This window comes from Moschus berezovskii, chromosome 14 (assembly GCF_049115385.1).
Source record: "Moschus berezovskii isolate FMDL1 chromosome 14, NW_MosBer_1.0, whole genome shotgun sequence".
Lineage (NCBI taxonomy): Eukaryota > Metazoa > Chordata > Mammalia > Artiodactyla > Moschidae > Moschus > Moschus berezovskii.
Window position 1 is genome coordinate 55,035,904 of NC_142473.1, and position 26,059 is coordinate 55,061,962.

General features: G+C 51.9%; 2 protein-coding genes and 1 pseudogene across 4 annotated transcripts; 2 read left to right on the forward strand and 1 right to left on the reverse strand.

Moving 5' to 3' along the window:
* The first annotated feature begins 1,005 nt into the window (after positions 1 to 1,005).
* On the forward strand, positions 1,006 to 6,258 carry CHRNA10 (cholinergic receptor nicotinic alpha 10 subunit). The gene is made up of 5 exons (XM_055423560.2): positions 1,006 to 1,645; positions 2,596 to 2,741; positions 3,294 to 3,448; positions 4,086 to 4,618; positions 5,801 to 6,258. The coding sequence occupies exons 1-5, from the start codon at positions 1,564 to 1,566 to the stop codon at positions 6,256 to 6,258; spliced, it is 1,374 nt and encodes a 457-aa protein (XP_055279535.2). The 5' UTR covers positions 1,006 to 1,563.
* On the reverse strand, positions 4,778 to 26,059 carry ART1 (ADP-ribosyltransferase 1). 3 transcript variants are annotated; one of them, XM_055423556.2, is made up of 5 exons: positions 25,935 to 26,059; positions 11,480 to 11,591; positions 10,244 to 11,021; positions 9,153 to 9,194; positions 4,778 to 7,698 (listed from the first exon to the last, which is right to left on the reverse strand). In XM_055423556.2, the coding sequence occupies exons 2-5, from the start codon at positions 11,540 to 11,542 to the stop codon at positions 7,601 to 7,603; spliced, it is 981 nt and encodes a 326-aa protein (XP_055279531.2). In that variant the 5' UTR covers positions 11,543 to 11,591; positions 25,935 to 26,059; the 3' UTR covers positions 4,778 to 7,600. The 3 variants fall into 3 exon arrangements, with proteins under 3 accessions (XP_055279531.2, XP_055279532.2, XP_088699275.1); XM_055423557.2 differs by lacking the exon at positions 25,935 to 26,059 and adding an exon at positions 18,657 to 21,536; XM_088843149.1 differs by lacking the exon at positions 25,935 to 26,059 and adding an exon at positions 17,114 to 18,643.
* Positions 21,862 to 23,737, forward strand: LOC129554616 (ecto-ADP-ribosyltransferase 5-like; annotated as a pseudogene).

Consider the following 26,059-nt stretch of genomic DNA (forward strand, 5'->3'; position numbering starts at 1 on the left):
GGGAAGCCCAGGAATACTGGAGTGGGTAGCCTATCCCTTCTCCAGTGGATCTTTCCAAGCCAGGAATCGAACTGGGGTCTCCTGCATTGCAGGTGGATTCTTAACCAACTGAGATATCAGGGAAGCCGACTTAAACACTTTATTATTTGTTTTCTGTTTGTTTCGATTTTGATTCCTCTCTTTCTCCTCTCATCTCTCATTTCTTTAGTGTTGGGTCTCCCCATGCTTTCTAGTTCCTCTGAGACTCCAATTAAATATATATTTAACACATTCTTTCAGATTCTTTCCTGTTTCCTAAACTCATTTTCTTTTTGTCTCCCTGTGTTGTATTTTGGTAATTTCTTCATCTGTCTCTGAATTCATTAATTGCCTCTTCATCTGTGTCTAATATATTAATTTAAATAAATTAATAAAAATTAAATTAATTAAATATATATTTAATTGGAGTCTCAGAGAAACTAGACAGAATGGGAAGAGAAATCTACCTGCTCATTCTTGAATACTGTTCATTCTTGATAGTCCACTTGCTCTTTCATTTTTCAATCCTCATTTCTTAGATCATATTACATATACTTCTGTGTTATTTTTAAAGCCACTCAGTGGTGCCTGACTTTGTGACCCCATGGACTGTAGCCCACCAGTCTCCTCTGTCCATGAGATTTGATCCCTGGCCAGGGAATTAGATTTGACATGCCACAACTAAGAAAGATCTTGCATGCCTCAACTAAGACTTGGGTGCAGTCAGATAAAGAAGTAAATTTTTTTTTAAAAAAAAGAACTCAGCAAAGATGACAGAGCTGTGGGGACAGTTGCCATCCACAGGCCCTGTCCGCTCACACCTTTAAGCCCCAGTCTCCTGCAGATTCTGACCCTGGAATCTCCAACCCCCCCAAGTTGGGCCTGAGCTACACCTGAGTGCTACCTTACAGAATTTGAATAATTCAGGTCCCAGTGACCTGAGGTGTCAGTTTCAGTTGCTCTGTTCCCATGGACACAGGTGTCCCAACTCTGTAATTAAGCTAATAAAAGGAAAAGGGGGCCGGGCCTGCTGTCCTATGCCTCGGAGGGACAGAGTCCCGGCCCCCTGTACTGCTAAGAATGCACCAGGCTCACCCAGTCAGGTGAGGGGAAGGCCTTAAGGAAGTCCAGGAGGCTGAAACAGAGGTAGGAGAAAAGAAGAGAAAGTGCAAAGAGGAAGACCAGGGTCAGGGAGGCAGAGACCAAGAAAGAGTTACAGAGGGATGGAGAGCAAGAAATAGACGGGTGAGCGGGCAGAGAACAGGGCAGAGGCCAGAAGAGGCAAAGACCAGCAGAGAAGGAGAAACAGTAGATGCCAAGGCCTACGTACTTAAATTCCAGGGCAGGTACAAATAGGAGGGTGAGGTAGCTGGAAGGGCTGCAGGGCTCCCTGGAGGTTAACTGGACCCAACAGAGATCCCAGTCTTCCTTCTGACTTCCAGGGACTGTCCACGCCACCCTTGCCAGCAGGGCCTGGCGTTGCCACAGGTCAGGCCAGGAGGCTCACTCCCAGATATCTGCCCCTCCTCTGGCTGTGGCAAGGCCATGGGCCCCGGGAGCCACCACCTCAGCCTTGGCCTCTCTGTCTCCAGCCTGGGCCTTCTGCTCCTGCTCCCACTCCTTCCAGGTATGAAGCTCAGTAGACTGGTCCTGGCTTCTGTGGGCATTGCTGTTCTTCCTATCCTCCCCAAATGTCTCTCCACGTGCTCTCTCTTCATTCCTGTGCTGGGAAAAAGCTCCATTTGAAAAGTTCGGAAGAGTGGGAGCTGAAGAGGGCAAGATGGGGCTTGCCTAGCTGGGGTGGGAGCGGTTGAGGGGGGTCGCTCCCAGGGATAGGGTGGGAAAAGCCAGGCAGACCAGATCGTGAAGGGTGAGTTGGGGCTTTATCTAGCAGGCCTGGGGAGCCATGGCTCAGACAGTAAACAATCTGCCTGCAGTGCAGGAGACCCAGGTTCTATTCCTGGGTCGGGAAGATAGATCCCCTGGAGAAGGGAATGACAACCCACTCCAGTATTCTTGCCTGGAGAATCCCACGGACAGAGGAGCCTGGCAAGCTACAGTCCATGGGGTCGCAAAGAGTTGGACAAGACTGAGCAACTAACACTTTCACTTTCTTTCAAGCAGCTACTGATCTAGTCGAATTTGTCTCTTTAAAAGCTTGATCTCTCAGGAGCTTCCCTGGTGGTCCAGTGGTTAAGACAGCGCTCACAGTGCAGGGACCATGGGTTTGATCCCTGTTCGGGAACTAACATCCCCCATGCTATGTGGCGCCTGGGACTCTTGTGGTCTAATGGGGCCCCTCCAGCATCTGTGGTGGGACAGGCAGAATCCAGGTCCTTAGGAAGGGGCAGGTGGAGAAGAAATCCATCAGCCTTGCTTCAGAAGACAGTAACTATTCACACTACAGCCTCATAGCATCTGTCCCCAGAGGCAGGCGGGAAGAACTAGAGACAGAGAACAGGGACAGTTAGACAGTGAAGGCACTGACAGAGCCTCAGTGTTGTGGAGAATAGAGGGTGTGAGCCGAGGCCCCTGCTCTGGGGCCTCTGTGGACACCCCTTCTTACTGGTCCTCCAGAGTGCTTGGGAGCCGAGGGCAGGCTGGCACACAAGCTGTTCCGAGACCTCTTTGCCAACTACACAAGTGCCCTGAGACCTGTGGCAGACACAGAACAGGCCCTGAATGTAACCCTGGAGGTGACACTGTCCCAGATCATCGATATGGTGCGTTGCTGTACAACCACAGTGTGTGCTGGAATGGTTGGAGGAGGAAGGAATGGGAAAGGAATGGGGGACGAGGAACTTCCCTAGCGGTTCAGTGGTTAAACTCCAAGCTTCCACTGCAGCAGAGTATGGATTCTGTCTCTGGTCAGAAAACTAAGATCCTGCATGCTGCGTGGCGAGGTTAAAAAAAAATAATAAAGGAATGGGGTATGGGAGACTAGGATTACTCTCCAAACAATTCTTTCCTGGAAACATTAATATAACAGCTACCAACTGTTGGCTATTAACCATTGGGTATCCACAATGTGCCCAATACTTGCACACTCGAGTTCCTGACTAGCAGAGATTACCACCCATGTAACTGCCGAGGAAACTCAGGCCCAGAGGAGAAGGGCCTGCCAAGGTCACACAGCAAGACTGGGAGGACTGGACTGTGTGGGCAAGTCGGGTCTGGGCGTGCTGACCAGAGCTCTGCAGTTGAGTGTGCACACACAGAGCAGGGTATGCACAGACATGTGTCCACATCTATGCCCGCTCTCTGCCCCCAATTAGGATGAGCGAAATCAGGTGCTGACCCTGTACCTGTGGATCCGACAGGAGTGGACAGACGCCTACCTACGATGGGACCCTGACACCTATGGTGGTCTGGATGCCATCCGCATCCCCAGCAGTCTCGTGTGGAGGCCGGACATCGTACTCTATAACAAGTACTATCTGCCCGGGTCCCTCCCCTCCACCCAAGAGATGCCCTTGGCTCTGGGGATGCACTTATTTCCCCATCCTCCACACCAAACCTGACTCTAGGGTGCCCAGTAAGCATAGACCTGGGAGCCGTCTAAACTGCCAGGAAGGAGTTGGCAGTGGTGGCTGTGTGGTGCAGGAGGCCTTCCTGACACCGCAGCTCATGGCAACAACCTACTGGAGGGACCTCACAGTCCCTTGATAGCACCCCCAAGCCAACCCAGGCTGAATGTCTCCCAGGAACCCTCTGTGCAGTTCAGGATTAGTTCCTATATCCCTCGCAGCCAGGGTTCTGGGACACATGCACCTCTTTATGTCACATTTCACCCTTCTGGGCCTGAGTCCAAACATTTTGCCCAGGGCCCCTCCAGATGCTTTGCAGATGGCACCCAGGAAAAGTTACCCTGCACCCCGCGTCCCCTTTAGGGCTAGACCTGTCTCGTTCTGGGCCCTGCAGGCTCTGGCCCCATTAGGCCTCCAAAGACACAGAGGGCCCTCTGTGAGTCCCCCAGAGGGTTGGAGTCGCACCCCCTCCAAGAGTCAGCCCCGACATCCAACGCCGCGGCGCCTCAGGGAGCCCACACCCCCAACCCCTGCCCACAGGGCGGACGCGCAGGCCCCGGCCTCGGCCAGCACCAACGTGGTCCTGCGGCACGACGGCGCCGTGCGCTGGGACTCGCCAGCCATCACGCGCAGCTCCTGCCGCGTGGACGTGTCGGCCTTCCCGTTCGACGCGCAGCGCTGCGGCCTGACCTTCGGCTCGTGGACGCACGGCGGGCACCAGCTGGACGTTAGGCCGCGCGGCGCCGCCGCCAGCCTGGCCGACTTCGTGGAGAACGTGGAGTGGCGCGTGCTGGGCATGCCGGCCCGGCGGCGCGTGCTCACCTACGGCTGCTGCTCCGAGCCCTACCCGGACGTGACCTTCACGCTGCTGCTGCGCCGCCGCGCCGCCGCCTACGTGTGCAACCTGCTGCTGCCCTGCGTGCTCATCTCGCTGCTGGCGCCGCTCGCCTTCCACCTGCCCGCGGACTCGGGCGAGAAGGTGTCGCTGGGCGTCACCGTGCTGCTGGCGCTCACCGTCTTCCAGCTGATCCTGGCCGAGAGCATGCCACCGGCAGAGAGCGTGCCGCTCATCGGTGAGCTCCGGGGGCCCCAGGGTGGCCAGGGAGGGGCTGGCGGGGAGGTTGCCCCCGACCCCGGGGGCTGGCGTATGCGGCCCTCCACAGGTGCGGGGGCCGCAGCCGGACCAGCCTGGGTCAACCGAGGGGCCCCGCTGAGCATCTTGGGGCCCGGCCTCGTTCTGAGATAGAGGGGGAAGAGATAGGCCCCTTCTGGGGAAAATAGCCCTCCCCCACTTGTAGGGGCGGAGGAAGGAGTTGGTCTTTTTTGGTTTTTTAATTTTATTTATTTATGGCTGTGCTGGGTCTTCACTGGTGCATGAGGGCTTTCTCTAGCTGCGGAAAGTGGAGGCCACTCTTTTTTGCGGGCCCTAGAGCACGCAGATTTCAGTAGTTGTGGCACACGGGCTTAGTTGCTCGGCAGCATGTGGAATCTTCCTGGACCAGGGATGGAACTCATGCCCTCTGCATTGGCAGGTGGATTCTTATCCACTTGTGCCACCTGGGAAGTCCAGGAGTTGGTCTTTACTCAAGGACTTATTGGAGGATGATCGACATTTCCCAGTATTAGAATAATAGGCGAAACGTCTTAAGTTCTCACTACATGCCAGGCTTTCTCTTGAACACTTGACATTTATTAACTCAGGGGAGCAGCACCACCGACCTGTGTGCATGCATGCTAAGTCACTTCAGTCGTGTCCGACTCTGTGTGACTGTAGCCTGCCAGACTTCTCTCTCCATGGGATTCTCCAGGCAAGAATACTAGAGTGGGTTGCCATGCCATCCTCCTGGAAATCTTCCCGACCCAGGATCGAAGGGGAGTCTCTTATGTCTCCAGCATTGGCAGGGGGTTCTTTACCACTAGCGCCACCTGGGAATCCACCAGGAAGGTTCTATTGTATCTTGCCCAGGTCATGGTGGTTCTATTTAAGGGTGTGACTTTCAGGGGACTGCGGGTGAGTCCAGGCTTTAGCAGTGAGGGCATCAACCAGGGAGCAGAAAGCTTCTGAGAACCAGACGTGGGGCTGTGGGAGGGGAGCTCTTGGCCCTTACCTCCTTCCCACTTTCTTCCATTTTACTTCGAGGGTCCTGAGAGCCTGATGGGGGATGAGCTCATTCCTCCTTGTGTTCAGGCAGCTGGGGAGCTCTGGCCCCCTGAGCTCTTGTTTTGGGCCTCAGTTCCATTTCTCCCTTTTGCAGGAAAGTACTACATGGCCACCATGACCATGGTCACATTCTCCACAGCGCTTACCATCCTTATCATGAACCTGCATTACTGTGGTCCCAGTGCCCGTCCTGTGCCAGCCTGGGCTCGGGCCCTCCTGCTAGGACGCCTGGCACGGGGCCTGTGTGTGCGGGAACGAGGGGAGCCCTGTGGGCAGTCTAGACCACCTGAGTCATTGCCCAGTCCGCAGCCTCCCGACAGAGGCACTGGCCCCCCAGCAGGTCCCTGCCATGAGCCCCGGTGTCTGTGCCGTCAGGAAGCCCTACTGCGTCACGTGGCCACCATCGCCAACGCCTTCCACAGCCACCGGGCTGCCCAGCGCCGCCATGAGGACTGGAAGCGCCTGGCCCGTGTCATGGATCGTTTCTTCCTGGGCATCTTCTTCTCCATGGCTCTGGTCATGAGCCTTCTGGTGCTGATGCAGGCCCTGTGAGACCCGGGGGTCTGCTGCAGCCACAGCACCTCCAGATGGGGATGGATCAGCCAGGCCAGGTGGTGGTCAACCCTCAGGCCACCCGGCGTCTCTCCACTGGGCCTCAAGCCTGGGACGTCCTCTCTTCAGCACCACTAACTTCCCGGACCAGGAGTATTCATCATCTCCTCTGCACTCTAAGCTCTAAGGGAAATCAGAGCTTGCTGCTCCCCTGATTCCTGCAGAGGAGGAACTCTGAGAAGGATCAAGATCAAAGTGCAGTTTGGGAGAGACAGAACTGAACTTCAGTGCTGAGCTTAGGCACTTTCAGTGGGGAGCTTGCAGGCATGACAGCACTGCCCCATTTCCTGTCTTCTCTTCCTTCCTCTGTCGCTGCTGTTACTGAGACTTGGTCTAACCTGACCCTGTCTAGGGGCTCAGGAAAGGTGACTGGGGACTCAGGGTTCCTGGTCCACTTTCCACAGCAGGAGGCCACATGAGGACTTGGCCCCAAAGCTCCAACTCATAATAAAGTACTGTGTGCCTTGCACCTCCTCCATGTCCTGTCTTACCCTTAGGGCCCTTGGTGGTGCAAGTTTGTAATCCAGCCTCTTAGGGACCTGAGGACCCATGAATCGGAGTGGAAATTACATCTCTGCTGACAAGAAAATGATTGGCATTTGATTGAGATCCCTAAAGGTCTCTCTGCTGTTTTCCTGCTCTCTCCTCTCTGGATTTAGGTCCAGTCCATCTGCGTACTCACTGTGTGAGCGTCACACAGTGACATCCAGAGAGCTTGAAGGTGCCTAAGGTAGGGGCAGGACAGGGACCAGCCATTCACAAGGTGTTTATTCCTTTCTGACTTCCACGTGTTTTCCGGTACCACCTGCATACCTCGCACATGGTCCCTGCCCTCAGAAGCTCATAGTTGGAGATGGGAGACCAGAGGCAGGGCCCCTAATCTAGCAGGGAGGAGAGGTCAGAGAAGGCTTCTGGGAAGAGCGAAGAGGAGCTGTCCAGGTGCCCATGGAAGGCATTTGAATAACATCAGTGAATACCACGGCCAAGTACTTTTCTCCCGAATCACCCCACCTCTGAACTACTATAATCTATCTCCAGGTGAGTGATTACCTGTCCTGTAGTCCCCCCACCTCTATTCAGCATCTGACTCCTAGACCCCTGGGAGAGGCTCAGTCCCCACTTTTCTTCTTCCTGCTAGCAGGCCCGGCAGCCGCCAGAGAAGGTCCCAGAGTTTCCTGCAGATGGAGTTACCCCGGATCTTGGCCACACTCAGAGCACGCATGTGGCTGACATCCTCATGTTGGGCAGAGGCGACAGGCAGAGCTGTTCAGTGGCTGATGGATTAGAGGAGGCCCGGACTCTCTGGAAAGACTTCCCCAACAAGGAGCCAGAGCAGCAGTAGAAGGGACCGGACTGCAGAAAGGGGGCTCTGACCCACAGCTGCAGGGAAAACAGAGGCAGAGAGATTCAGGGACAAAGTGAGGAAGAATTTAGGGAGAAAGGTAGACAGAGATGAAGAGACAAGGAGAGTCCCAGTTCCCTTCCAGAGGTCATTAGTCTGTGCCCCAGCCTCCTGTTGACAACTGGCGCTGCAGGTTGGGATGAAGTGCGATAGAGATCTGAGTGGGATCTGGTGATGCTGATCTTTTCTCGTCTGCCCACTCTGGTGGGAGAGGCACTGGTGGAGGGGAGTGGGGGGTGGGGAGTGGGAATCCTAAGCTTTCCCAGTGCCTGAAATGACATTATCAGAACTCAAGCCGGATTGGAAGCTGGAGACCTGGCTGCTCTTGACTTTGCCACTAACTCACTCTGTCGTCTGGAGCAAGTCACGTCTGTCTCTCGCTTGGTTGTGTAATGAGGCCAGTATTTCCTGTCCCACCTCCTTGCAGTCGATTATTGTGCAGTAAGGATAACGTGAGGTGGGGGCCAGCCTGGTGTGGCGGCTCAGGGTTGGGCTCCAGGGCCAGGCTGTCTGGGCCCCATCCCTTGCTGGTCCATGTGTGGGGCCGGCTGCTTCAGCTCTTGTGCCTCTGCTCTCATCCAGGGAACAGGGGTGATGCCAGTACCTGCACCATCGGGTCACAGTGAGGACTCATGTGCCCGGAACCCTGAATGGTACTGTGTCATGGAGAAGGGTGGGAGCAGAGTGGAGGCTGAGGCTCCTTCCTGCCCACTGTTCCCAGAGCCCGAGGGAGGAGGCAGGACCCCAGGGTGAGGAGCAGCTGTGATTTCTTCCCTGAGAATGGCCTGTTCCCAGCTGGAGAGGTGATACCTCAGGCAAGCCTGGGCCGGCAGGTGTTCAAGGAAAGAGTCATGGCCACAGAGAATCTGGGGACCATCGAGTCCAATATGCTTATGATACAGATAGGGAAACTGACGCCCAGAGCAGGAAAGATTGGTTACAGAGTTGGGGCAGAGCATGGGTTAGAGCCCAGGTCTCCAGCACCCATGACCTGACCTTGACCTGGGGAGGCGGTCTGAGGGAGTTCTGAGCACAGTTATAGACCGAGGGCTCCCCAGCAGAAGGAGGAGAAGGCCTGGGGAGTACTTTGTGGTGTGGCCCTTCCCACTGTCACCTCAGTGTAGCCTGGAGCTCTCTGGGGTCTGATCAGTGACCTCCTGTGAAGGAGGGGCCGGCCCCAGGCCAGGGTGGAGGGGAGCAGGTGTGACAGCTCACCAGGTAGCAACCCTACGTATCCCACGTATACACCCTGTGGGAAAGGTTAGCAATCTCCACAGGTGTCTGCTTAAGAAAGTCTAATTTTTTTTTTTGAATCAAAAGAGGGTTGTTTTTCATTTGAGGGGGATGTTCACCCAGGAGAGGGACTCAGACCCAGACCCAGGGCAGTCAGCTCATCTCCAAACAGAGTCCCGCCGATGCCTGCGGCCCTTACCCGAGTTATCCAGACGGCAGCGCTCAGACTTGCACTGCTTGTCTGCAGGAAAGAAAACAGCAAAGAATCAAAGGCTCAATAGCTCTCAGGACCGAAAGGGACCCCAGAGCACCTCCCTGACTAGCTCTCGGAGAAACTGGTGCCTTTTCCCCTAATTCTGCTTCCTAACATTGGGACCACCCTCGCCTGGGTTTGACTAGACCCATGAGCAGCGGGGCCAGGAAGGCCCCAGCCCTCAAAGCCAGGGTGGTCTGGGCTCTCCTTCCCCTCCCTTGACCTGTAACTTTGCCTCCATGCCGCACCCTCCGCTCCTTCTCCCTTGTCTTGTCCCAGCCAAAGAGGGGCTAGTTTATGTTCTTTGCCTGTCTTCGTCACCTTCCATCAACTCATGTGTGCTCGTGATGCTGTCCACGGTGGGATCTGAAGCCACAATGGACCTATTCCCACTTGAGATATGGTTGGTGGATCCAGCCAACAGCCTGCCTCTTACTAGGAAAGCAACCTCACAAGCCCCTGGGCATCCCTTAACCAGGGCCAGCAGCCCACATCCCCTTCAATGACTAAGGACCTGGGCCCATCCTCATGATTACTCCTCTGGCTTGTCCTGGGATGGTGGAGAGGAAAGCACCCGAGACCTGCCAGAGCCCAAACTAGTACTTAGGGACATGGCACCCAAATGCTATCTCACCACCTCACCGTCACCTTGACCCAGTACACACATAGCCCAAGCTTTCTGCTTAGTCAAGAAAACACACTCCTCTCGGAAAACAGGGATGGGGGCCCACACTCATTTCTGGCAGCAGCTTCCAGCTGAGAGAGAAGCCTGATCAATTCTGTTTGGCCCTCAAATGGCCAAAAATACCTGTGCTGGTCAGAAAACCCTCTTCTGTCTCCTAGCAGGCAAGGCCAACTCTGGCTTAGACACCTCCAGGTAAGGAAGGTTATGTCTCCCCTTGGATGGAAGGGGTGGAGGGGCTGGGAACAGAATGAGTTCCTCCTCACTGATTTTTACATCTGTGTTTGTGTCCCCTGGAAATGGGCCAGGAAGCCCACCTTGTGCACCTCTGCTTGCTGACATGTGCCCTGCTCACCTTTGATGTACTCGCAGTTGTATGAGCTGCGCTTGCCCAGGGCTCGGAGGTAGATGCGGGAGGGGCCCTGGGCTGGCCTGCTGGCGTTGATCACCTGGAAGGTCTCAAAGGGAGGGATCAGCACCTCCTCCTCCCCAGGGAAGAAGGAGTAGCCCTTGATTGGGGCCCCAAGGCATGTCCAGATGCCAAAGAAGGTGTCTTCCCCAAAGTGCTGGGCTGCAGCATTCTGCAGGGACGCGGAGGCAAAGCCCCCCAGCCTGACGGTGGCTCCGGGCCCCGCTGGCCGGAAGCGCAGGCCCTGCACCCCTCGGAACACCTGGTGGCACTGGGGTGGACGCTGGCCGCTGCTCAGCAGCTGCAGGGCTTCAGTCAGCAGGAAATGAAGTGTCTTGAAGGAGAAGTGCTGGAGGTAGTGGGCCCGGGAGCGACCCGCCTCACGCACAGCCGCGTTGAATTCCTTGTGCAAGGGGCTGTTGGCTGTGTAAGCCAGGAGGGCCACCCCGTGCTCTTCTCGGAAGCCCAGGGGGGCAAGCAGACGGGTAGGGCTGACACCCCACTCAGGCCCCCAGGCCTGGCGCTCCCGCCACTGGCTGCTTGCCTGCGCCCAGCCATCAGCGTACACTTTGTTGGCCTGGAACTCTGTGCGGTTGAGTTCCGGGAGAGCAGCCCTCATGGCTGTGGCACAGCCAGCATACTGGTCATCAAAGGAGGCCAGGGCCATGTCTAGGGGCATTTCTCGAGTGAGGAGGTCTCTTCGTATAACAGGGTGGCTCTGGGCCTGTGAGACGGAGAGCAGCAAGGATTGAGAGGTTAGGCCCCAGGAGAACAGGAGCCCTGTTTTTCAGCTCCCACCTCCACTGAGCTGAGAGAGATGAAGAGCCCCAAACACACTTGGAGGGGAATGAAGTGAAAGTTGCTCAGTGGTGTCCAGCTCTTTGAGACCCAATGGAGTATACAGTCCATGGACTTCTCCAGGCCAGAATACTGGAGGGGGTAGCCTTTCCCTTCTCCAGGCGATCTTTCAAACCCAGGTCTCCCACACTGTAGGCAGATTGTTTACCAGCTGAGCCACAAGGGAAGCCCTGGAGGGGAGGGGAATTGGGAACTACCAGCAGTGGATGCCCTGAGACTGGGCTCCAGGGCTGTCCCCTCAGACTGAGCCATCCCCAAAGGAAGCATCCGGCAGAGTTCAGAAGCCAGCAGCTGGGGGATGGGGACAGCAGAGGATGACCATACCTGAAGTGCTTCCATGAGGCCCATGGACACAAGCAACAGAGACATCATGGCAGGGCTCTGCATGTTGGAGATGATCCTGGTCAAGTCACTCTCTGGGCCTCAGTTTCCTCACCTGGAAAGAGAGAATCTGTACAGTTCAATAAACACTAATTGGGACTTCCTGGTGGTCCAGTGGCTAAGACTCCACTCTCCCAATGTAGGGGATCCAGGTTTGATCCTTGGTCAGGGAACTAGATCCCACCTGCTGCAACTGAGAGTTCACGTGCTGCAACTAAAAAGATCCCACCTGCCACAGTGAAGGTGGAGGACCCTGGGTGCCGCGAGTAAGACCAGCGCAGCCTAAATACATAAACAAACAAACAAAAAACATGAATTGATACCTGGTCTGGGTCACTTACACTGCTTGACACAGGGTCACAGCATAGAAATGGAGGCTCAGAAGAGAGGACCCTTCTTGCTGGAAGGAACATACAAAACTTCCTGGAGGAGGCAGCATGTGACTAAGGTCTTACGGGATAAAGAGGAGAATAAGGCTTCAGTCTATGGAGGTGGGAGAGAAAAAACTGGAGTCTGGAGAGGGAAAGATGTTAGGGGCGTCAGGAATGGGAACAGGAAAAGTACTGAGGCAGGAACTCTCATGATGTAAAGAGTGAAAGACACTTTTTCTAATGTGGCAGGTGCAGGGTGGGAATGTTGGAAAGCTTGGGGTCAGTCTTGAAGGAGCTCAGCTTTCACAGTGAGAGGTCCGGGCTTCCCCTCATGGGGACCTGATGCTGGAACAGGGCAGATCCAGCAGTGGTCAGCTGGTGAGGCCACAGCAGGACCCCAGGGACAGGCTCAGAGCAGGGCTCCAGGAAGGTGTTCCAGCTTTGGGTCAAGATCGGAACAGTTTCCAAGTTGGTGGTGCTTGTTCATTTCTGTTTATTACCAAGTAACGCTTGCTCGTTGTATATGAATGAGTCACAGCGCCCAAGGCCCCATTTCCTCTTCTCCCTCCATGTCCCCTTCTCACTATTACCCAGGCCTGCTGTTTCCCTGGTAGTGGGACCCTTCATGACCTTTATTGATGTATATACAAATAATACAATATTTAAGTATATATACACACATAGTTTTCTCTGTGCAGCCTATTTTTGGTTTCTTATTGTCACTTTTTTCAAAAAAAAAAAAAGGAAACATGCTTATACATACACATTCTACAACATTTTCCCAGGAAATAATGTACCATAAACTTCCTTCCATGTCATACATGCATATCTACCTTGTTCGTTATAATGGCAGCACGGAATTTCACAGTAGAGTTAGTCCATAATTTATTTAACCATTTCCTTATTGACGGGCACTTAGTGTTTTTTCCTCAGTCTTTGATATCACACGTGATATTGCAGTGATCAGTTGTGTATATAAATCCTTGTCTACTTGTCTGCATATTTTTAAAGGAAAGATACCAAGGTGATATTTAAAGGATCTCAATAGTGTTCCTTTAGGTAGCCACTGCCAAGTTGCCATCCAAAATGTCCTTCTTCACCTCCCACCAACAGTGGACAAAAGTGCCCTTTTCTTTAAGTCTTTGCCAACACTGGCCATTATGAATCTCTTAATTTCCATTGAACTGGTGGGCGCGAATGGTATCTAGTTTCTAATTTACCTCTTGGCTCACTAACAAGATGAATTGTAGTGTTATTTTTGGGGGGAGCCTGGCATGCTGCAGTCCTTGGGGTCGCAGAGTCAGACACGACTGAGCGACTGAACTGAACACCTCACGGCTTGTGTGTGTGTGTGTCTAAGCACACACACACAAGCCGTGAGGTGTGGCCAGAAGAAAAATAACGTTATGATTCATCCTGCTAGTGAGCCAAGAGGTAAATTCCCCAATTTGGGATGGAACCCCAGGCCCTCAGCAGTGAAACTGCAGAGTCCTAAGCACTGGACTGCCAGGGAACCCCCATAGCTTTATTTTTTAATATTTTTAAGTTTCCAAAAGGCAGTACATTTTCTTTTTTCATAATTTGTAGTCCACAAGGCATGCAGTGAAATGTCCTCTCTGATTCCTCAACCCCATCCCCTCTCCCCAGAGGTACCAGTGTTCCCACTTCCTGTCATCCTGGCAGAGATACTCTAGGCGCATATCAGCAGATTCTCAGGTATTTCTGTTTTCCTTCTTTTATCCCAACCATAATATAGTTAGTGCTTTTTTATCTTTGGAAATCTGATGAAAACTGAAACTTCTCAGAAGATGGATCTGTGTGCGTTCACATAGACCTTACACAACTCTCAGGGTGGATGTGCACCCATTCTAGTCTTGCTTAGGTTAAGCATCCCTGCTCCCTGATCCCCTCTGGCTCTTCAGTTCAGTTCAGTTCAGTTCAGTCGCTCAGTCGTGTCCGACTCTTTGCGACCCCATGAATCACAGCACGCCAGGCCTCCCTGTCCATCACCAACTCCCGGAGTTCACTCAAACTCATGTCCATCAAGTCAGTGATGCCATCCAGCCATCTCATTCTCTTTCGTCCCCTTCTCCTCCCACCCCCAATCTTTCCCAGCATCAGACTCTTTTCCAGTGAGTCAACTCGTTGCATGAGGTGGCCAAAGTATTGGAGTTTTGGTGGGGCCTAAATTTTGATAGATCAATGACCCTAGGACATGGGAATGTTCTGTGGCTATAATTTTATGTTTCCCAGTCTAAGATCTTAATACTGCCAATTCACAGTTTAAATTGAGGTGTTAGACTCTCTGGGCAAGGGAGTTAACAGCAGGTTGTTTTTTTTTTTTTTTTTTTAATCAAATTTAACATGTTCCAAACTGAACTCCTTATCTTCCCTCCCTCAAAACCTGCTTACTCATTCATTCAACAAAATTCTTAAAGAAATAATAATAATTTATTAGGTTATATTTGGCTGCGCTGGGTCTTCATTGCTACAGGGGCTCTTCTCTCCTCACGGCGAGCAGGGGTTACTCTCTAGTTATGCTATTCAGGCCTCTCACTGCAGTCACTTTTCTTGTTGTGGAGCATGGGCTCTAGGGCACTAGGGCTTCAGTAGTTGCCGTACCCAGCCTCCAGAGCACAGGTTCAGGAGTTGTGGTGCACGGGCTTAGTTGCCTTGTGCACCATACGATCAGGGATCAAGAATCTTCCCAGATCAGGGATCAAAACTGTGTCTTCTGCATTGGCAGGTGGATCCTTTATCACTGAGCCACCAAGGAAGCCTCTCAACAGAAAATTCTTGAGCATCCTATAATGTGCCAGGAGCTGAGGATAAAATTGTGATCACAAAGCAAAAGCAAAACCCATATCCCTACTTCTTTAAACTCTTTTAAGGTGGAGACGGAGCTGGAGTGAGGAATTTCAAGTAGCATGTGATGTATGTTACAAGAAGCCAAAGAGCCTGATGGAGACACATTTGCACCAGGAGTGGGTTTAAGTGATGAGCTGTTTAGAGGAGATATGGAGTAGATAGAATTGAAAATGGCATCACAATGGGGACTAAAGTATGAAATACTGCTCCCTAGTTCCAGGATAGAATGCGAATGGGCAGAGTATATAGCAGCAAAAAGCTACTTGAACTCTTGTGGTCTTTTGGAATCCACCCAATAAACCTGAACTTCTATAATAAAGCCTCTTCTTGAGGAAAATTCAGTCCATGTGTTCACTGGGGGCTTTCCTAACTGTGTACCCTCATGAGGGGAATACATGACCCCAAACTGGTGCTCTAATGCCCTGGTCATTGTGATTGGTTCACATTTGGACACATGACCTAAGTGAGACACTCGGAGTCCTTCCTGGGATTTTATATTATTAATAATAGATGGATGCCTGCCACTGCTGATTCACAGTATCACCTCAGCTCATCTTCAGGATGAAATACAGGAGCAATGAATAATTCTCAAGCATCTGACAGCTTCCCACTCCTAGTGCTCCATATATTCCTGTGTCCAAGCCTTTCTGCATCACCTTGAGGGCTTGCTCAGGGCAGCCCCAAAGTGCAGGAGATTTAATGTTCCCAGGAACAAATCTCACTCAATGAGGGTGGAACGTCAGATTCCCTGGTCCACAGAGGGTCCCCAGAGAGACACAGTTGACCACAGTGGTCACACACTTTTTGCAGGGGCACTTGTCTCTCTTCTCTGTCTCACTTTGCCACTCCTTTATTTGTACTTCCTGAGACCACCTTGCAAATAAGATCACTACACCCAAGTCCTTGCCTCTAGGTCTGCTTTGGAGGGAACCCAAACCAGAGAGAAAACCTTCTTTTTGGGTCAGAGACCATCAGAACATAGCCCAGAACTGTTCCTCCAGCCTGGGCCCCAGAGGAGCAGATGTGGGCCCAGCCCACAGCAAGAAGGCAGCCAGCTGAGGCAGGCTGGCAGCCTGAGGCAGAGCTGCCCATCCAAGCTCACTTTAGGCCATCTACAGTCAACCTGAAGACCCAGGAGCATGAGAATAAATGTTTGCATGCCGCTGAGATTTTGTGGCCCACAGCAAAATGGTCATGCAGTGAAAACATGAAGCCAACTGTATCTCCCACTGCCCCTCCATTGTCCTGTCTCTGTCCTGCAGAAACACAGAAATAAAAGATTTCAGAGGCTTGGAATAGGGAAGGAGAATTATGAAGTCAGACCGAGGACACTGAATCATGTGGCCTGACTAAGGTATTGGCAGTGAGAGTGGACCCTGCCTTACGATGTAGAATTTACTGGACATGGTATCTGATGAGGTTTAGGAGATGAGATGGGGGAAATCAAGGCTCACACTCAGGTTCCCATGCTCTAAGCTGGAAATACAGAGCAAAGCAGACTACACTTTGAAATCTCATCTTGCTCATCTCAACACATAGTAGATGATCAATTGAAAAATGTACCGAATAAATGATCAGGTTTGGGGGTCAGTTCAGTTTGTCCTGTGTGGACTCTCCAGGGGCCAATGTCTGAGAAGGTGCAGAATGGACAACAGGAGACATTTGAGAATCACAGGTGTGCTGAAGTCAGGGAGAGATGAGGTCCCTGGGGAAAGAAGAAGGGAGTGCTGAGGAGCAAAGAGAGTGGCTTGAAGCCAAAGCACAGGCAGAGTGAGGCACTTCCTTGGGTTTCCACTTCTGGCCTTTGGGTAGCGAGAAATACCGTGGGATCCTTGTGATGAATTTCTCTTTGGGCTTCATCCAGCTCAAGGTAGTTCCTCTGAATTTTCCATCAGAAAAGTGTCATGTTATCCACCATCCTTGTTATTCATCCAGTCACCCAAGAAGGTTACTTTCTGTGACTTTCCATTCACTCGTCGAACACTAAATTGGTTACCAAGTAGTGCTGTGCACAGTATGAGTTCATCTTTGATGGTCCTTCCCTTTCCCCTTCCTTTCCCTTTCCCCCCACCAAGGCTCCAGTCAGCTCCTGCCTCCTCCCTGGTCTCCCTGCCTCCACTGTCAGCCCTGCAATTCCAGGCTCCCCTGGCGCAGGGAGAACAATGAGTCTGAAGCACAGCTGGTCATGTTCCTCACTTGCTTCAGAATCCTCTGTGCTAAACCTCTCTGGGAGAAACATCTCAAAATACAGACATGAAAATTATGAGGGAAGGGATGAGAACACTACAAGAAAGAAAAAAAAAAAAGGCAATATAACAAAACAAAACTTCCCTCTTACCCTCAGGACAGAGTGCTGGCGTTTGAAGCCCTCTGTGACCTGGCCCTCCCAGACCTCTTCAGCCTCATGCCCTTCCACCCTTGCTTCACATGGATGGCACAGCACAAAGTCCCAGATGAGGCACTGCTGCTTCCCTCCACGTGCTGGGGCTGCCCTTCTCCTGCTACCCACTCTTCAAGGAGTAGCTCAGGGGCCACCTCCTCCAGGAAGCCCTCTGACTCCTCCGGCCTCCTGAATCACCCTGCGCTTTCCTCTGTCACTGTGCTAATCACACTGTGCTGCCTTCCGAGTCTGCCTCCCCTCCTGAGCTGTGAGTTCCTTGACAGCAGGACTGGATATGACCCACTCTGTGTCCCTGGGACTCAGCCCAAGGCCAGGCACACATGAGGCCTCCTGGCATGTTTGCTGCAAGTCTGAGAGGCTTTCTGGGTATCTCTAATAATGGAGACCCCTGCAGAGCATGTGGATTGATGGCTTAGGGACAAGTTTTGGGGTCATGGTGTGGGGCCAGAGTGGTGGAGAGGCCCTGGAAGGTCAGGAAGTGGAGGCACTGGCAACTCCTTTTCTTCTCCCAGCTGCTGCCCTTCTGTCCTTCCTGTCATCCTGCTCAGGACACCTCTCTTGTCGGTTTCCCTTCATCCAGGCCCATGATGAACATCCCCTACTGGGAGTGTTTTCTAGTTTACTTTAATCTTGTTTTGTGTGAACTCCCTAGAAGTTTCAAAATGGTTTTGGGGCCAAAAGCATTAAAACTATGACGTAAATCTGTGCGTAGTTGCTCAGTCCTGTCCAACTCTTTGTAACCCCATAGATTATAGCCTGTCAGGCTTCTCTGTCCATGGAATTTTCCAGGCAAGAATACTGGAGCGGGTTGCCATTTCCTACTCCAGGGGATGTTCCTAATGCAGGGATTTAACCCATGACCTTGGGTCTCCTGCATTGGCAGAGGGATTTTTACCACCAGCACCACCCAGGAAGCCCTACTGGGCCTGTGACTCCAAATCCCTCCCTAGAAGTCTCCAAGTTTCCCAATGGCCTCAGCCTCCCTTAGTATCTCAGACCTCTTTGTCAAATATGCAATGGTCTGCATGTTTGTGTCTCCCCAAAATTCACAGGCTGGACCCCTAATGCCTGATGTGATGGTATTAGAAGGTGGGGCCTTTGAGAGATCATTAGTTCATTGTTCATGAGCCCTCATGACTGGTATTGCTATTCTTATAAAAGACACCCCACCGAGCTCGCTAACTTTTTCAACTTGTGAGGGCCCAGTGGGGAAGTGACCAGGAATACAGCCCTCATCTGACCAGGCTACCACCCTGATCTCAGACTTTCACCCTCCCTCCAGAACTCTTTGATATATATGTTTGTTGTTGATAAGATACCCTGTCTGTGGTATTTTTGTTATAGCAGTCTGAACAGACAAAAGATTTCTTGAACCTTTTCTTAATGATTGCTATAACTCTCCCAATAACACTCCAAATTTTGCATTTCAGAAGCAGCTTTTCTTGCTCAGTACCCAGGAGGAGGGTAGTGTGCCCCTTACCTAGACTTTCTCCGGGGCTTGGGAGCTGGTGTTGGTCTCCAGTGACAGCCTCCAGGGGAGGGGGAGGGCAAGTTTCTCTTTTATACCACCCCTTGTACCTTTCCCACACAGCTGCTCAGAAATGTGACACTCTCCCGTCTATTTCTGGATATCTCTTCTAGGCTCAGGAAACTAGCCTCTGCCCAGGGTGCTCTGGGCCAGAGCTCTTCCCATGAAAAACGAATCTCTGAACCCAGAGAGAAATCAAAGATCCAGCTGTCTCCTAATTGGGTTTGCTCCTGCATTCAGCATCCCTGACCTCAGGGAGTATCTCCTTATTGATCCTTGCAGGTGATGGAGACTCACCTGAGGAGTAAGTAGAGATTTCTGGGTAGAGAATCTGAGTCCTAGCTCCAGTGCTGACAGGTCATGTGATCTTGGAGGACTTTCCACTTGACTGTAGACCACTGTTCAATGACTAGATTTGACTCCATCTCTTGGGGTCTTTCTTGGGGTGCCAGGTCTCAGGATAAGTGAAGCAATTCCCCAAAGCCAGAGGATGGAGAGAGGAGAAAACCCTGATACCAGCAGACCTGGTCCTGTGTTGTGTCCCTGCAGGCCTATCTGTCCAGACAGTATAGTATTTTCTGTTCCAGCAATTGTCAATGCTCAGGACCCTCTAGGGGGAGAGGCAGGCAGGATATGTAGATGAGTTGCTGTTTTTTCACAATAATGGAGAAGAGCAGAGTGACTCCTGATTTTCTAATCTTGGAGTGCTTTGGGGAAGCCAGTCTAAATTAGAAGGGGATGAAAGAACTCGTCTGGATTTGTTGTGTTTGCCTGACAAGCAGTCCGGTTTTGGGACTACCTCTCTTCTTCTTCTTTGTTTTATCATGCTTTATGGTTTGTGGGATTTCATTTCCCTAACCAGGGACTGAACCTAGGCCATAGCAGTTGAAAGCCTGAAATCCTGACTACTATGGCACCAGGGAACTCCCTGGAATATGCCTCTTTTCACCTCCATCCCTACCCTCCTCTAAGCCTGGACAGTTTTTCCTCCTTTTTGATCTACAGGAAGAATTTCTGGAAAATTGGATTCTAGGTGAAATTTTTTATTTGTCTGGCAACCTAAGGGGGTGGGGAACAAAGATAAGGCTAAATTAATGAGCCAGACCAGGACAAGTCCCTGGGGTGAGTTTAACCTTCTGTGCCCTTCTCAGACACAGCAGGTAGCAGGCACATCTCTTAAATCCTGGTTTCTGGACCCCCAGGTCCTTGGCCACTCTGAAAGAGGAACCCTGCCACCCCAGAAGCTCATGTTGCTGGAAAGCTCTTCCCGGAGCTGCTGACTGATTCCTCACTGGTCCCTTCTGCCTTTACCTCCCAGGGGGCATCCAAAACACAGAGCTAGGGTATTTATAGGCAAGCCCAGGGAGGTGAGGGGAAAGGCTAGTGTTTATAAACATAGGTCACCTGAGTCTGAGAGTCAGGAGACTGAGGGTCTGTGGAGGGGCGAGGCTGGCCCCTGAGGATGTGAGAGAGAGCTCTGCATCTGGGCAAGGCTTACTGAAGGGAAAGGGCTTAAAGAGAAAGGAGAAGTGTGGGGGCCTCTCCAATGCTGGAGTACATGTGACCCAAGGAGTTGACCATATGCAAATTGTATGCAAATCAAGGAGCACACAAGAGGTGAACTCTCAGCAGGTATAACTCTCTTGGTCCCTTCATACTTATGGTGTGGAGGCTGGGCCACAGCGGTCACAGGCCACCCAAGGGAAAAACACATTTCACAATTCTCTTGCTCTAGCCTTGGTCTTGCTAGGAGACAAAGAAGGTCCTGGAGAAACACCTCACAGTCCAAGGGAAGGGGAGTTATAGTTCTCAGCTCTGCTCCCACAGGGTGTCTGTCATTAGGGAAGGGAGGTATCTGGTTACTGCCTGGGTGGGGGGCTATAGTTAGCCATGGACTTTGTAGATCTGCGGGACACAGGGGACTGGAGACACTGCAGCTCCTGAGCAGACATCAGGGCCTGCCACCCAGAACTTTCAGTGCTCCTTCCTGTTCTTGGCCTATTACCAAATCCAAGGTCGCTCTGCTAGCCACCCAGCAGCTCAATAAACTGAGAAAGGAAGTGCTGAGACAAGGAATACGACTTTATGTGGAAAGGCAGCTGACCAAGAAAGTGGCAGACTAATGTCTCAACTAACTATCTTATAGGGGTCTGTATTGCGAGGTTTTTTTTCTAGGGCAGAGAAAGAGAGGTGAGGAATAAAGTAAAAAGGCAAAACAGAGAGGGAGAGGCTGGGCAGAAGTAAAGTAAAAAGAGTCCTTAGTTTTACAAAACATCTCGGAGGAAATGCCTAGCCTGTGGAAAGGATATGTTAATCTCTTCTTTTTTTGCAGCCATTCACTGGCATAGGGGTTAGATTATTTTCCTGTGAGCTGAACAGAGGTACTTTAATAGTCAAACTGAAGAGCAGGGTTCTCTGAGGCAGGATTTCATGTATAATTATAAAAACTGAAGCAACAAAAAGCAAGTCAAAGAAACAGTTCCATCCTAGGGTTAGAGCTGACTCTTCCTTCTAATAGGCCTGGGCCACCTCCAGTTGGGTCTCTGACTTCAGGCCCCTCCTGACTTTTGCTGCTGCTAAGTCACTTCAGTCGTGTCCGACTCTGTGCGACCCCATAGACGGCAGCCCACCAGGCTCCTCCGTCCCTGGGATTCTCCAGGCAAGAACACTGGAGTGGGTTGCCATTTCCTTCTCCAATGCATGCATGCATGCTAAGTCGCTTCAGTCGTGACCAACTCTGTGCGACCCCATGGATAGCAGCCCACCAGACTCCTCTGCCCACGAGATTCTCCAGGCAAAAATACTGGAGTGGGTTGCCACTTGAGTAAAGCTAAATCCCCTCCCCCCCTCAATCCCCACCCCCGCCTTTATCATTCCTGTGCAGGTGGCTCTAAGCCCTCCAGGAACCAGGTGACCGGGAACAGAGACTAAGGTGCTGGGGTGGAGGTGTTGGAATGTTATAATCCAACCACACCCACTCACTTAGACACGCTCTTGGACCTGCCCGTGCCCTGTCCAGCCAAGTCCTGGGCCAGGGACCCCTCACACCAGAGAAGAAAGGCTCCAAGTCTCTGTCACCATCTCAGCAAAACTGAGACGCCACCATCGCTGGTCCCACCCTTAGCTGGATCTCACTCTCCAAGTGTCTCTGAGGATAATGCTGGCGGCTCTGCTGATCACCTAAGCTGCCTCAGCCTCCACACCCTCGGCAGCCATGGGCAGGTAACTGGGGAGAGCCTTCTGCTGCAGCAAAGGGAACACTTGTGGAGGCAGGGAACCTGGGGCCTGACTCCTCAAAGATCCCTCCCAGGGATGCTTCTCTAGGATGTCATCCTCTGAACCCTCTTCCTCTCAGGATCACTGCAGGGAGCCCCAAGTTCCCAGTCCATCTCCCAGAACCCCACCTCCAGCCACTGATCCTGTGACCCTCCCTTCCTTCTTTCCCTCCTCCCTCGGGACAGCCCCCAGCTTTCTCCTATCACTTCCCATCTCCCACCCGTGGCCCAGTCGACACACTCTCCTTAGGGTTACCTGTGTACAACCCTCCTGTAACCCCTCCCAGACTAGAGCTTGACCTCCTCCCCACTCCCACCCCAGGTTGGAGGATGCAGGCTTCCAGAGCAGGAGAGGACTGAGTCTCAGAGCTGACAGGGACCTGGTGTGGTGTCTACACACCTGTGTGGGAGAGGGAAAGAGTCAGAGGCTGGGCATGGGATCAGGTCATTGGAGATTGATTGTATATTTGTATGTTATCTGCTCAGTGAGTCTCAGAGCCAGAAAGGTGCTTGGACGTCATCCAGCCCCACGTCCCAAGTGCAGGAACCTCTCTAATGATAGATGACTCCTCTTAGTTAGTAAACAAAGAGGATCTATACACGGTCCTGACAATAACTCTATGAGGTTGGAAGTATTCTCAGTGTATAGGGGGAGAACCTGAAGCCCAGAAAAGTTAAGAGACTTGCCCAAGATCTCACAGTCAGTAGCTGGAGAATTCAGGATTGAACCCATATCTGTCTGACTTCAGTGCCTATTATTTAAGTTTTTGAACTCTTGACAAATTTCACACTCTAGATATTTGAGCATAGAAATGAGATTTTGTATTTCTGAACTGATCTGCCCACAGGACCTCTGTTCAGTACCCTGAATTTACATGCTTTCCTGTGTGGCTCCTCTCTTTCTTTTCTCCATATGCCCAGGGTGTTACCTCCAAGGACCTGGATCTGGCTCCAGACACCTTTGATGATTCCTGTGTGGGCTGCTCGGAAGAGATGGAGGAGGTGGCAGTCCATCTGCTACAGAGGGAGATGGTCCACCATACCTGGCTGTGGGATGCCTGGGTGACAGCTGGGAAGTACTGGGAGCAAAAAAGTCCAGGGCTCAGCCTGCCTCCGAGCTTCAAAAGCCAGCATGGAATCACCATTGTGCTCTATACCAACTCATCCAACACTTTGCACCAGAAGCTGAACGAGGCTATGAGGACTGGCGGTGTCTCCTGGGAGTCCTACATGAACCAGTTCCACTTCAAGGCCCTGCATTTCTACCTGATCCAGGCCCTGCAGCTGCTGTGGGGTAGTGGGGGCTGCAGCAGGGAACCTGGGCAGTGGTGTTCCATGGTGTGCACACAATTCGCTTTGAACCCAAAAGGCTGTGAGACTCTATCCGGTTGGCCAGTTTGCCTCCAGCTCCCTGAATGAGGCGGTGGCCTACAGTTTTGGTAATACCACCTTCTTCTCCCTAAGGACTTGCTTTGGGACCCCGATCCAGGACCTGTCTGTCTTTCCTAAGGAGCGTGAGGTGCTGATCCCCCCCACATGAAGTCTTCGTGGTTACTGATTTCTTCCAGAATGAAACCCACAGCCTGGTGACTCTCTCCAGCATTAATCACATCTGCACCCACTTTAACTGCACCTATCTGGGTGGTGAGCCGTGCATGAGGGAAGCAAGACTGGCAGGAGATCCCTGGTTGATTTAAATGTCCAGGGCCTTTCAAGAGACCCATGTGATTAATGGGGAAGTTGAAGGCCAGAAATTAGCTGAAGTTATTTTCTTTGTGTCTCAGGTTCAGCCACTCAGATAAAGCCCTATGGTGTTCACTGCATGTGTGAATATTCTCAGATGATTCTCTAAATGTCCTCAAAATTTTCTTCTGCTATACAGTCTAATAGACCAAAATACCTGGTTAAGGAGGACGCTAAGCAGAGGAAAGTGGCAGGAGTGCGGCTTCAGATCTCAGGAGGCCCTGGGTGCGGTGGGGCTGACAGGACACACGTGTGCTATTCCCCAGTGCTGAGGCAGGGACCAAGTGATTGGGGCCAGGGTGGGGCAGGGATGGAAAGGCAAACGGGGAAGATTTCTTGGCAGAAGGAGGAGGAATGGAAGTCAGAAGTGTATTTGGAAGGGAAAGCTGGATTGAGTTGGGACGTGGCTTTGCCAGGGCTTGGTGGGAAGGGAAGTTTGCGGTGTGAGGGTTTGTCTACATGGAGGCCTCACTGTGGGAGGCCTCACTGTGCTGTCTGTTGCAGGGAGGAAGAGGCCGAGATGCGAGTCTGTGTCAAGTGAGTCACCCTTCTGCCCCTCCTTCCTTGCTTTGACTTCCCCTGGCCCTGCTGACCATTCACTACCTTTTCTTCTCTCTCTAGCAGGAGGGCAAGCAGACTCACTCTCCAAAGGGGACTTCTCTCTGCTCTCCTGGCAGACTCTGCTCTTGGCCTCTTCGGGGTTCTGGCTCTTAGAAACAAGGATCTGAAAGTTCAGGGCCTGCCACTTAGGAGTCCTGGGAACATGTGACCTCTATATGAAGAAGGGAGGCTTTGAAGAGCCTGGAGAAGCAAGAAGGTGGTTTCAGACCCAGACCTAGAAGCCATGTCTCCAACCAGGGTGTCGGGGGATGCTACACTGTGGTGACATAAAATTTCATGTTTGGTGTGGGGGTCAGAGTGTTGGGGAGGGCCTGGGAGGCCAGGAAGTGGAGGCACTGGCAACCCCTTTTCCTCTCCCAGATGCTGTCCTTCTGTCCTTCCTGTCATCCTGCTCAGGGCACTTCTCTTGTTGGTTTCCCCTCATCCAGGCCTGTGATGAACATTCTATACTGTGGATGTAGTTCCAAATTCCTTCCTGCTGCTGCTGCTGCTAAGTCACTTCAGTCGTGTCCAACTCTGTGCGACCCCATAGAGGGCAGCCCACCAGGCTCCCCCATCCCTGGGATTCTCCAGGCAAGAACACTGGAGTGGGCTGCCATTTCTTTCTCCAATGCATGAAAGTGAAAAGTGAAAGTGAAGTCGCTCAGTCGTGTCCAACTCTTAGTGACCCCATGGACTGCAGCCTACCAGGCTCCTCCATCCATGGTATTTTCCAGGCAAGAGTACTGGAGTGGGGTGTCATTGCCTTCTCCGAAATTCCTTCCTAGAAACCTCCAAATCACCCAATGGTCTCAAACCTCCCTAAGTATCCCAAAGTTCTCCATCCAATGTGCAAAAGTGTGAATGTATCTCCACAAAATTCAAATGCTGGAACCCGAATGCCTGATGTGATGGTATTAGAGGGTGCTGCTGCTGCTGCTGCTAAGTCGCTTCAGTCGTGTCCAACTCTGTACGACCCCATAGATGGCAGCCCACCAGGCTCCCCCATCCCTGGGATTCTCCAGGCAAGAACACTGGAGTGGATTGCCATTTCCTTCTCCAATGCATGAAAGTGAAAGTGAAGTCGCTCAGTCATGTCCGACTCTTAGCGACCCCATGGACTGCAGCCTACCAGGCTCCTCCATCCATGGGGTTTTCCAGGCAAGAGTACTGGAGTGGGGTGCCATTGCCTTCTCCGATTAGAAGGTGAGTCATGGGGAAATCATCAGTTCATTAGTTCATTAGGCCTAATGACTGGAATTTTGTTCTTGTAATAAAAGACCCCACAGAGCTCCCTAGCAGCTTCCAACCTGTGAGGACCAGTGGGGAGGTACTGGCTATGAACCAGGAAAATGCCTTCATCTTACCAGGGTGGCACCCAGATCTCAAACTTTCAGCCTCCAGTCTCCAGAACTATTAAAAATGGATGTTTGTTGTTGATAAGTTGCCCGCTCTGTTGTATTTTTGTTATAGCAACATGAACAGACAAAGATAAAAAGTTTCCTGAAAGTTTTCCTAATGATTGCTATGACTCTACCACTAACACCCCAAAGCTCCTGTTTCAGAAAGAGCTTTTGCCCAGTACCCAGAAGGAGGGTAGTGTGCCCCTTACCTAGACTTTCTCCGGCACTTGGAAGCTGGTGTTGGTCTCCAGTGACAGTCACCAGGGGAGGGGAGGGCAGGTTTCTTTTTTATACTGTCAAATCCCACAGCTCTTGTATCTCTCCCACACAGCTG